This window comes from Azolla caroliniana, unplaced genomic scaffold (assembly GCF_043228905.1).
Source record: "Azolla caroliniana isolate FFs.n. ecotype wild unplaced genomic scaffold, voAzoCaro1.0.p SCAF_3, whole genome shotgun sequence".
In the NCBI taxonomy this organism is placed as follows: domain Eukaryota; kingdom Viridiplantae; phylum Streptophyta; class Polypodiopsida; order Salviniales; family Salviniaceae; genus Azolla; species Azolla caroliniana.
The window spans coordinates 3,356,569-3,369,144 of record NW_028230438.1 but is presented as its reverse complement, the minus strand read 5'-3'; the positions used below and the strand labels follow the sequence as shown (position 1 = coordinate 3,369,144).

General features: G+C 44.9%; 1 protein-coding gene across 1 annotated transcript; it reads right to left on the bottom strand.

Annotated features, from left to right (window-relative positions):
* Positions 1-3,847: 3,847 nt before the first annotated feature.
* Positions 3,848-4,399, bottom strand: LOC147865896 (uncharacterized). The gene has a single exon (XM_087316010.1). The coding sequence runs from the start codon at positions 4,397-4,399 to the stop codon at positions 3,848-3,850; it is 552 nt and encodes a 183-aa protein (XP_087172136.1).
* Between the last annotated feature and the right edge of the window lie 8,177 nt (positions 4,400-12,576).

Here is a 12,576-nt window from a genome sequence, read left to right as displayed (position 1 = left end):
AATCAAAATCTGTAATCAGAAGTTTGAAATCAGAAACCCTAATCAAAATCTGTAATCAGAAGTTTGTAACCAGAAACCCTATTAAGAAATTCTAATAAAAAATTTATAATAAAAAACCCTAATCAGAAATTTCAATCAGAAACCCTAATAAGAAATTTCAATCACAAACCCTAATCAGAAATTCTAAACAGAAATTTATAAACAAAAACCCTATTCAGAAATTCTAATCAGAAATTCTAATCTGTAATCAAATTTTGTAACCAGAAACCCTATTAAGAAATTCTAATCAGAAATTTATAATAAAAAACCCTAATTAAAAATTTCAATCAGAAACCCTAATTAGAAATTTTAATCACAAACCCTAATAAGAAATTCTAATCAGAAATTTATAAACAAAAACCCTAATAAGAAATTTCAATCAGAAACCCTAATCATCACTAAAGACAGGATTAAACACAAAAAAAGTAATATAAACACACCTACTGCTACTCCCCAATCTGCGAGACATCCTTGTATGGGACTCCAAGGATTTTGGGGAAATATGAATTGGCACCAAAGTTCAGACAGTAGTCAAAAAGTAAAAACAAATGTTTGGGGTTTCTGTAATTGAAACATACCTGGATGATGATCGAGCGAGTTCTGTGTTGTAGCTCTCAATTTGCAATGTCGATTTTTTGCTTCTGCGGGAGCTACGTCTGCGTTCGTGCTCTGAGTACTCCATCTGCGTTCAAAATTAAACTTAGGCTAAATAGGAAATTGATGACATTGAAGTCGACCTTAGATGATGGTGCTATTCCCCAAGTTCCACTACGTCTGAAACAGAAGTTCAAATATTTGAGTTTTTTCATAAATTAGTTTTTCAAATATTTGATTTTCCCACAAAAAAGACTAGCTAAACAAATAGCTAATTAGCTATGGCCATTTTAGTAGCTAATTAGCTATAATAGTGTTTCCACTCGCATGCTTTTACCCATAGTGCTTGTGGCACTTCGAGCTTGATTGCTCTTGACGGCGCTTGATTTATCAGGTACACTGCCGTCTGTAATGCCTCGGCCCAGAATTCCAGCTTCAATCCTGCTTGCTGGAGCATTGCCGTCATCCTCTCCTGGATCGTTCAGTTTATCCGTTCAGCCACCCCATTCTGCATGGGTGTGTAAGGAATGGTCCTTTGATGCCGAATCCCTTTTTCGGACAGGTATTGTTTGAAGGCTCTAGAGGTGTAGTCACCTCCGTTGTCGGATCTGAGTGTCTTCACTCTGTGTCCCGACCGGTTCTCCACTCTAGATATCCACCGAGTGAAGACCTCGAGTGCTTCATCTTTGGACTTGATGGAGTATGCCCAAATTTTCCGTGTACAGTCAGTCATCTACAAATGTGATGAAGTACCGGGAGCCTCCTAGTGATCGCTCTGGCATGGACCCACATATATCTGTGTGCACGAGCTCTAGGGGCTGTCGTACCATCTCATAATGGAGAGAATGTGGACTTCGGGTTTGTTTCCCATACCGACAATGCTTGCAGAAGTCCATCTTCGCTTGGAGCTTCGAGATGTAGCCGACTGACATCAGCCGATCAAGTCCGGCTTGAGACATATGGCCTAGTCAGCCATGCCATAAGTTCGGGTCAGTCTTCTCAACTACGTTCATAGCCCCTTCAGGGTTGATCGCCATCAATGGGTACAGATTGTTGTACTTGTGCCCACTCCCGATTTTTAGATTTCCTCGGTTGATCACCCATGTTGACTCATATAGAGTCGTTTTGTACCCGTCTTCGGCTAACATGCCAATGGAGACCAGATTCCTCTTTAGATCGGGTACGTGCCGAACTTGGTGTAGGGTTATTGTGTTACCGTTTGGCAATCAGATTGGAACTTCTCCAGTTCCTGCAATTTTGCACTCTTGCCCGTTGCCTAGTTGGACTGTGCCGATGGTGTCGGCTAAGTAGTCCGAAAACCACTCTTTGTTGGGGGTCACGTTGTCGAGTTGTTATGCGCTTAGCATTGTCATGAAAATCCGTCACTATGTGCGGATCGTGAGACAAAACCGCCGGGGTTCTGGACTAGAAGGATTTAGTGCAACATGTACAACACAAGCAAGTTAGTGTAGGGTTATTGTGTTACCGTTTGGCAATCAGATTGGAACTTCTCCAGTTCCTGCAATTTTGCACTCTTGCCCGTTGCCTAGTTGGACTGTGCCGATGGTGTCGGCTAAGTAGTCCGAAAACCACTCTTTGTTGGGGGTCACGTTGTCGAGTTGTTATGCGCTTAGCATTGTCATGAAAATCCGTCACTATGTGCGGATCGTGAGACAGAACCGCCGGGGTTCTGGACTAGAAGGATTTAGTGCAACATGTACAACACAAGCAAGTTTTAAGCATAAGACAAGTGGAAGAGACAAATCATTAGTTTATTGCAAAAGAAAATCGATTCTTTATAATTTTAGAATCGTGTTACAATGGGTTGGGTATGGAAATGAGAGATTAATATTTCAAAGAAAGGAGCCAACAACCATGCAAGGAGTGGTCCGATATGAATACGAGAGATAATTTTTGACAAGAAAGCTCCTGTCAACAAAGTTAAGAGTTTGATATCAATATGTGAGATCATTTGTTTCTCGAAACCCAGAGGGAAGAAGAAGGAAGAGAAAAAAAAAAAAATTAGGAGGGAAAAAATGGGACATATATCGAGCTCCTTGTTGATCCTCCTCCCCAATGTTACTTTGCAAGCCCACTTTTAGTTGGATGACCTCTATTTTTAGTTGCATGCTTTCATTTTTAGATGCATGCCTTTTTCTTTTAGTTGCATGGCCTTGGATTTTGGTTGCATGGGACTATTCATATAATTCGCCCAAATGACACAATCATCCATAAAGTTTAGCCCGTGCGCAATTTGTATGTGCGTCGCAACCAAACCATAGACGCGTCTGCGCGCAAAAGTCCCGATCGCGTAGTGTACGCATCCACGCGCGCGCGTCCAACCCGTACTGTGTACGCATCCGCGCGCAAAAGTCTCGACCGCGCCGCAGTGTATGCATCCACGCATGTGCGCGTGCGCACAGACGCGTCCGCGCGCTCGTTCGCATAGACGCGTCCGTTTGAAACGTCCACGCGTACACCCGAAACTTGCACATGCGCGTACATCCAAAGACGTCCATGCGCGCGTACGTCCGAAATGTCCACGCAGTCGTCCATGCACGTGTACACCCGAAAATGTCCACACGATCGTCCATGCACGCGTATGCCCGAAAATGTCCACGTGGCCGTCCATGCACGCGTATGCCCGAAAATGTCCACGTGGCCGTGCATACGCACATACACCCGAAGCGTCAACACGACTGTGCATATGCAACGTGCACAACACACACTGTAGCCCAAGTCACCTTGAACATTCTATGCTCCACACATTCATAGAATGAATATGTTTTGGTTTCCCTTATATATCTTGGGTTCCAATGTTGTCCTATCTATGTGGGATATCTCACAGTTTTGTCGTTTCTTTCTTCTTCTTCAAACTTTACACTCACATAACTTGATACTTGTTTATCCGTTTTATGCGTAGTAAAATACGTTATGAAACTCTTGAAGACATTTATCTATATGAATACATTAAGCTAATCTTAATTAATTGTTTTACTAAGTTTCATATCGTGTGTGAAAAACCACACGACATTCACCCCCACCAAACCTGCACATCCGTTGGTATGTGCCAATTGTGGTGAGGTTCCTCTTTTAATTACTCTTTTTCAACCTCGATGTTTGAGGCTATATTATCCAAAGCTTCGATCTCAGGATTTGGGGCCTCTCTTCTCTTAAAGATCTTGATTCTTTTCCTTGCAATTGGCAAAGCAAGTCAAGTTCCATCTAACTCTGCTAAAAAATAGGTTGCATTGCTTCCTATTTTCTTGACCATATACGGGCCAAACCATCGTTTTGCGAACATTCGAGCAATGCTATATTGATTATCGAGACTACTATCATAGACAAGAACCCAATCTCCTTCAATTTTTCTTTGTCGAAGACGATGCTTTCTATCAAAATTCTCCTTGTTCTTCAATCGAGCTTGGTACAACCGTTCTATTGCCAACTTGACATCTTTGGGCCTTTGTTCTAATTGTTGAATCCTCGTGGCTATCAAGTCTTCCCAACTCATTTCCTCTTGCCATGGCAAAGACGTCCACGAAGCAACACTTTGCTCAATAGGCATTATTGGTTTTTGTCCTAATATGAGTTCGGCGGGCATATATCCTGTAGTCGTGCTATGTGTAGTTCTATCTACCCACAATGCATAAGGTAGTAATTGTGGCCAATTTCCCATCTTGCTGTCGCAAGCCTTTGCTAGAGCTTTTACAATTGGACTATGTCCTCGTTCCACCTTCCCATTTGCGTCCGGGTTGTATGCCATGGTGAGCGATAATTTGACGCCTATTCTTAAAAAGAACTCTTTAGCTTCATTCGCATCTAATTCTCCCTTATTAGCTACTATTTTGCCAACACATCCGTATCGACAAATAACATCTTCAAGGAGAAACTTACAAACTGCCGAAGTTGTTTTATTCCTTAGCGCTCGTCCTTCTACTTGGTTGGTGAGATCCTCTCTTGCTAGCACGATGTCGTGAAGAATTTCGGCCATAGGCGAAAACCGGGAAACATTGGCTACATCGGCGGGGTGCAGCGTGTGTACGTACCCATGTACATTTAGTGTGAATATCGAGGGCGCCTTTATGGCGCCGAAGAGTAGTCAAGTCGGGACAGACGATCCCATGAAAGTCGGGATTTGTCCCACATTGTAACGCATCCCTCTCCTTGTTCTATAAAAGGGAGGGAATGCCCTTTGTAAAAGGGTTGCCCATTTTTGCATTAGAGGGTATACCAGTAGGTTTAGGGTTAGGTTTCTTCTGCTTCTTCTTCTTCCCCTTCGTGTTCGTTTAGGGTTGGCTTCAGCTCATCTCCTGCACAAGACCCCGCTCGGCGCGACGAGCCCGTGAGCTCCCCGACGGCGGCTTGGCAGCAGACGACTACTGTAACCTACCTCAGTCCGGCTCGAAGCCGGGAGTGTATTCTTCTTATATATATATACATATACATTTGCTTCTGTCTGTGTATATTGGCGTCTTGTTGGTGTCGGGTGCTCCCCTCCTTCCCTGCGTTTCCTGTACAAGAGGGCGTGTGCGTGCGTGCGTGTGTGCGTGCGTGAGTTGGTGTCAAGCACGCTCTCTCACTCCCTCTCTCCCTTCGGCTGCTTCCGGTGCGTTTCAGGGGTGCCCCAGAAACGGTGAAGTGCGACTTCCTACGCTCCGTCGCTCCCTAGTCCAAGACCCCTGTGGTCCCGCCTTTCTCCACGCACGCGCGTAACAACGCGACAACGAGATACTTCATTTGCCCCAATCCCATCGGCATAACCACTATGTCTACCAACCACTTATAGTGCATTGATAATGGATATGTCGGGTGAAGTTCATCCCTATGATGAATATTCGAGTATAATTGGCATTGCTCACATGTTTCAACATAGCTTGCTACATCTTTGTAAACACCCGGCCACCAATACTTCTCCTTGAGCTTTGCAAATGTTGCCCATATACCTCGAGGACCTGCCCACACACTATCATGAAATTCAACAATTAGTGTTTGTTGATTTTGTTTCTTGCACACCACTCGAAGTGGAGTTCCATTCTTCTTCTTTGGAAACTTCCATAGATGTCCTTCTTTGAGGAAGAACTTGTAGGCCTTCTTCCTAATTCGGTAGAAGTCTTCCTTTGACCATGATTCTGTTAGGAAACAGGTCCCTCCGGATGGGAAGTGAGTAGAACTGGATGTGGAGTACCCGGCAAGGAAGACCCGATGAGAACCGGATGTGGAGTACCTGGCAAGGAAGACCCGGTGAGAACCTCTCATCGGATGGAAGGGACATATATGTAAATATATTCAAGAGAGCCCATTGGGGCTATATTTGTAAATAGTCCGAAAGTCATATTAGTATAAATATGACCTAGGGCAAACTTAATAGTGATGATGTAGAGTTGGTTGTGTGATTATCGTTGTGGCGATAATTCTGAGCGTAACTGTGTATAGAGAGAGAGAGAGGACAAGAGAGGACGAGGTTGCTGCCTCTGTTGTAACCGCCTGGTGGCGAAGCGAGGGAGCAAGAGGTCATTGCCTCTGTGCCCCATTGTTGTAATCTTGATATAGTGATATTTTGCAGTTTGAGGGCTGCCGTGGTTTTTCCCGTATTTGGGTTTTCCACGTTAACATCCAGTGCACTCTCTTCTTTACTGTTTCGTGTGTAGATACATCTCTCCACATCCCTATTTTCTATGGTTGATCCGATGTCTCGGTTGTGGCCGAGCATAGCTTAGGGGAGCGCATTCCTATCAAACTGGTATCAGAGCGAAACGACACAGAAAAATGGACGAATCGTTGGGAGGCATGTTCAAGCTCACCGGCTCCAATTACTTAGTGTGGAAGTCGAAGATGACGGACATACTCATGGTTAAAGATCTTTGGTTGCCGGTTCAGTTCGGGGACGAGAAACCAGACAAAATCGATGCCACGATATGGGAGGTGATGCACATGAAGACAACGGCGTACATACGGTGCTTCATCGACATGAGTTTATACAACAACTTCAATGAAGAGAGCAAGGCTCATGAGCTCTGGGAGAAGATCGACATTATGTTTCAAAACAAAAATGTTGTTAATCAAGTATCGGTATTTCCGATGAGATGTAATACACCACTGGAGTTGGTGCATACTGATGTGTGTCAAGTGGACACGAAGTCAGTTGAATGTGGTTCGAGCAGATAACGGAGGAGAATACCGGGGTCAGTTCGAGGAGTACTGCCGCTCGAAGGGAATTCGGCTTGAATTTACCGTGCCGAAGACACCGGAACTAAACGGGCTGGCCGAGAGGATGAACCAGACCATATTGGAGAGGGTCTGGAGTATGCTTGCGCATGCAAAATTACCCAAGACGCTTTGGGCTGAGGCATTGTCGACGACGACATATGTGATAAACAGATCACCCTCACTACCCTTGGACGGAGACACGCCGTAGAGAGTCTGGACCGGTAAGGAAGTGTCAAGACGCTTTGGGCTAAGGCATTGTCGACGACGACATATGTGATAAAGAGATCACCCTCAGTACCCTTGGACGGAGACACGCCGTAGAGAGTCTAGACCGGTAAGGAAGTGTCCTACCGGCATCTGAAGGTATTCGGGTGTCTTGCGTACGTGCATGTAGCTAAGCACCGGAGAGGAAAGTTAGATCCGAAGACCCGGCCATGCATATTCCTCAGTTACGGCAACGATGAGTTCGGCTACCGAGTGTGGAACCCGGTCAACCAGAAAGTATTCCGGAGTCGAGATATTATCTTCATGGAGAACAAGACGCTCGCCGACTGGGAGTCAGAGATGAAGATAATGAACTGTGAATCAACCGGTAAGGATCGATCCTACGATGAGCAAACCCAACCGGCAAGAGACTGGTTAGCACTCGATGAACCTACCGGTGACGGTAAGGAGACAAGACAGGCCGAAGAAGAAGAAGGAATAGGTGAAACCGGAACCGGCCAAGACCTCGAATCTGATTCGGATGAAGAACAAATAGAGGAGCCGATTGCTGAAAGCCAAAGACAGAGATATCCTCTCAGAGAGAGAAGGGCCCCCTAGATATTTCCAAATGTAGAGCATGTGCTGCTAACCGATGAGGGGGAGCCAGAAAGCTTCGAAGAAGCTAAAAGTGACACCCATAGCCGCAAATGGTTAAGTGCCATGTAGGATGAGATGGATTCCCTGCATGAGAACCATACGTACGAATTGGTGGAGTTGCCGAAAGGAAAGCGGGCACTCCGAAACAAGTGGGTGTACAAGTTGAAACCGGGAGATGCCGACAACCCTCCAAGGTACAAAGCCAGGATCGTGGTGAAGGTGTTCCAACACAAGAAGGGCGTGGACTTCGACGGGATATTTGCCCCGGTAGTAAAGATGACTTCCATCCGGACGGTGCTGAGCATAGCGGCAAGCATGGACCTCGAGGTAGAGCAGCTGGACGTGAAGACGACATTCCTTCACAGTGACCTCGAAGAGGAGATCTACATGCAACAACCGGAGGGATTTGTGAAGAAAAGGAAGGAGTGTCATGATATGGCAAGACTTGAACCCATGACCTTATGCTACATGGGTCGAGCTCTTACCATTAGACTATGAATTGTAATTTGTAGAATATTATTTTTATTTATGCTTTATCATAGAAAATTGATGTATATTCCAGATCTCTCTGGAACATTCTAGAAGCTTCAGGATTATTCCTAAAAACACTATAAAAGGAGGCACAAGGCATTGTTTTGAACCAAATTGGTTCAACACCAGTCTTAAGCCTCTTAGTCGATTTGTACTTATCTTTCATATAATATAAGAGCTGCTGTCATCATCCTATCTCTCTCTCTCCTCTTCTCACTTCCTCTCTCTCGGGAATCTTATGCAGTCCCATCCTCTTAGTGCTAATAATACTGTTCTTCTTAGTACTAATTCCATCTCTGCTTTAGTACTATTCCTGACAGTTTGAACCAATTTTTCTTTCCTCCAGCCTACTTGTCGTTCTCCCTCATCCTCCTACCCTTTTCCCTCTACGATGGCTACTGTTAGCGCCCAAGAATATCAATATGTTTTCTCCGAGTTACAGTGCCTAAAAGAAAAGTTTGTTGCCCTAGAACAAGAAAACCAACGGTTGATAGGGGATCTGCAACAAATCGCTCTAGAAAAGCAACAAACGCAGCAACAACATGGGGAGTTAGCGTTACGGGTGCAACAACTCGAAGTGGCATTGCAACAACAAGGATCAAGTCCCCAAGGATTTCATAAAGAGCCGAAGATTGGACTTCCTGTGAAATTTGATGGAACGCGATCCCAATTCAGGGGATTCCTTAATCAGGTACGATTAGTCCTCGAAATGCATCCTTCCTGATACCCCACTGATGCATCCCGAGTCGGCTTAATAAGCACATTGCTTAGCGGCTCAGCCTTAGCATGGTTCGCTCCGCTTCTAGAAAAACAATCGCCCTTGCTTAATAACTTTGAAGATTTTATTAGTGAGTTCAAAGCCTGCTTTGGAGACACCGACAGCATCAGGACGACGATCAACAAGATCCGGCGATTGCGTCAAGGCGATCGTCCAGCCTCTGCCTACGTGGCGGATTTCCGCCTACTCGCTTCCGACATACCCTGGTATGATCAAGCACTAATGGAGCAGTTTCGCTATGGCCTGCGAAATGATGTCAAAGATCTACTTCTAACCTTCCCCGAAGAACCAAAGTCTCTTACAAAGGCAATTAGTTGAGCGGTCCGATGTGACAACCGCCTTTTCGAACGACGTTCGGAACGTCAATTACAGATACCACGCGCTAGGCCGGAGCCCACTTACGCCGCAGTCGCGGCTAGACCGTTTGCACGAGACATACCTCAAGCAAATACTTCGACACTGATGGAGATCGATACCATGCGTCGACGTGGCCCGTTATCGGAAGAAGAAAAGCAATGACAACGTGCAAATCGATTATGTTTTTATTGCGGTGGACCAGGGCATATCGCAATCAATTGTCTCCATAGGCTAAGAAGACAGGTAAATCAAATTGTAGCCTGTACTAAACCCGAGTCAATTCTTCCCTTAGGAGTGTTTGATAGTATTAATAGTACTAATAGAGTGTTTGATAGTATTCATAGTACTAATAGCCCAAGTATCTCAAATAAATTTGAAATCCTTAGTCAATTAGATGAAGAGTTAAACGATTGAGTCCAGCCAAAATAGGAGCCGTTTGGTTGGACAACAACCCTAGATCTGTACAACCCATTAGTGGTTCCATTCCTTCCAAGCAAATTAGCAATGTGTTCCTAGCCCAAGTCATTGTTAGTACTAAAAGTACTCCCCCAGTACCCGTTCTAGCACTTTTAGATTCCGGAGCTAATTCCTGTTTCATGGATCGAAATTTTGCCCAAGCTTCTAAGATATCCTTAAGAAAACTTCCTTGTCCCGCATCTATAGTAGTCACTGATGGTCGTCCCATTGCTTCCGGGAATATTGTAGAAGAATCAGAACCCATTCAGGTTGTCATAGGTAGTTTTGTGTGTGTAATATCATTTAATATAATTAGTAGTCCAGAGCATCCCATTGTCCTAGGATTACCTTGGTTTGAATTACATAATCCAGCCATAGATTGGAGAACAAGAGAAGTCCGATATCGACCACCCCAAGAATCAACTCACCAAGTTTCGACCATTTCACTCCATCAACTACGCAAAGAAGGACCGAAGGAGGCAATGTTCCTATTTGCAATATCAGTACATCCTTCCAGCACTATTAAGAAGGACTCCTCAGTACAACTTCCAGCAAAATATCATCCTTATGCCGATGTATTTGACAAGGTAAAAGCCGGTACCCTTCCTCATCACCGTCCCTATGACTGTCCCATCGATTTACAACCAAGAACCGAGCCACCATGGGGACCAATTTACAACTTGTCACCCACCGAGTTAGAAGTCCTTCGAGCCTACATAGAGGAGAACTTGGCAAGTGGGTTCATCCGCCATTCGAAATCTCCGGCCGGTGCACCCATCTTCTTTGTCAAGAAGAAAGATGGCTCACTTCGTCTTGTCGTTGATTACCGCGGATTGAATAAAGTCACCATCCGGAATAGGTATGCACTTCCTCTTATATCAAGTCTTTTAGAGTGAGTTAATGGTGCCAAGTTTTTTACTAAAATCGACCTACAAGGAGCGTATAACCTCGTGCGGATCCGACCGGGAGATGAGTGGAACACCGCCTTTCGCACGCGGTATGGGCATTTCGAGTATATTGTTATGCCGTTTGGACTAACCAATGCACCCGCAGTCTTCCAACACATGGCAAATGATATATTCAGAGACCTCTTGGATATTTGTTTGATCATTTATCTGGATGATCTATTGATTTATTCGAAGACCCAGGAAGAGCACGATTCTCATGTACTATTAGTACTAAAGCGACTCCGCGAGAATGGTCTTTATGCCAAGCTAGAAAAATGTAGCTTTGACTGCAAGCAAGTGGAATTTCTAGGCTATGTCATCTCCTCAAAGGGCATCGCCATGGATCCAGCTAAAATCCAAACTGTACTAGAGTGGCAAATTCCACGGTCGGTACGAGATGTACAATGTTTTCTAGGTTTTGCTAACTTCTACCGTAAGTTTATACAGGATTACTCGAAGATTATTTTACCTCTCACACAACTTACGAAGAAGGGCCAAGCATTTCTTTGGTCCATAGAAGCAGATATGGCTTTTCGGCATCTTAAGAAAGCCTTTACATCAGCACTGATTCTAGCTCATGTGGATACAAGCAAACCATTCATCATGGAGGCCGACGCATCAGATTTCGCCCTCGGTAGCATCCTTTCTCAACGAGGCGATACAGAAGAGTTGCATCTGGTGGCTTTCCATTCGCGCAAATTTGATGTCGCAGAAATCAACTACGAAATACATGACAAGGAGTTATTAGCCATCGTGGATTCATTTGTACAATGGTGGCATTTCTTAGAGGGCTCTCCACATCAGGTCATTGTCTTTAGCGATCATAAAAATCTAGCTTATTTTTAGAACACTCCCGTACTAAATCGACGGCAAGCTCGGTGGGCACAATTCCTCACGCGTTTCGACTTCAAAATCACATATCGACCGGGGAAGCATCAAGGAAAAGCAGATGCACTATCACGGCGTTCATATCTTGCACCTCGTCCGGGTGACGCAACATTTGATAATCAAAAGCAAGTAATCTTGGGACCAACACGATTGCACACGACGCGGATTTTTCACACCCCGATGGATTCACGGATTACCGATGACATACGTGCAACCTTGAAGACGGATAGTTTTGCTCAAGACATCCTAGCGCACATTGATACTTCTCGGGCATCCTGTTCTCGTCTCAACAACTAGGTATTGACTACTGACAATTCGAATATCATGATGGTTTGTTATTCTTTAAAAAGCGCGTATATGTCCCCGATTGCTCATGTCGCCTTCAAATCGTCCAACATTGTCATGACACGCATACGGCGGGACATTTCGGTAGTACTAAGACGTTGGAGCTAGTGCAACGATCTTTTTGGTGGCCCCACATGCGCCGTTTTGTCGACGACTACGTTTGGACCTGTGACGCTTGTTGCCGAGCAAAGATGCCACGACACCATCCATATGGCTTGTTGGAACCCTTACCGATTCCAAGTAAGCCGTGGCAGTCTATTTGTCTTGATTTTATCACAGATCTGCCGGTCTCGAAGGGGTTCGATGCTATCCTAACCGTCGTCGATCGATACACAAAGATGGCACATTTTGTGCCGTGTACTAAAGCCATCACTAGCGAGGAAACCGCCGCTCTTGTTATGCGTGAGGTATTTCGGCATCATGGCCTCCCAAACAGTATTATCAGTGACCGAGGCCCGCAATTTGTCTCCAAATTTTGGCAGCATCTCTTCAAGATGCTCAAGGTCTCCTGCAACCTCTCCTCCGGCTACCATCCTCAGACCGACGGGTAGGCGGAACGAACAAACCAAA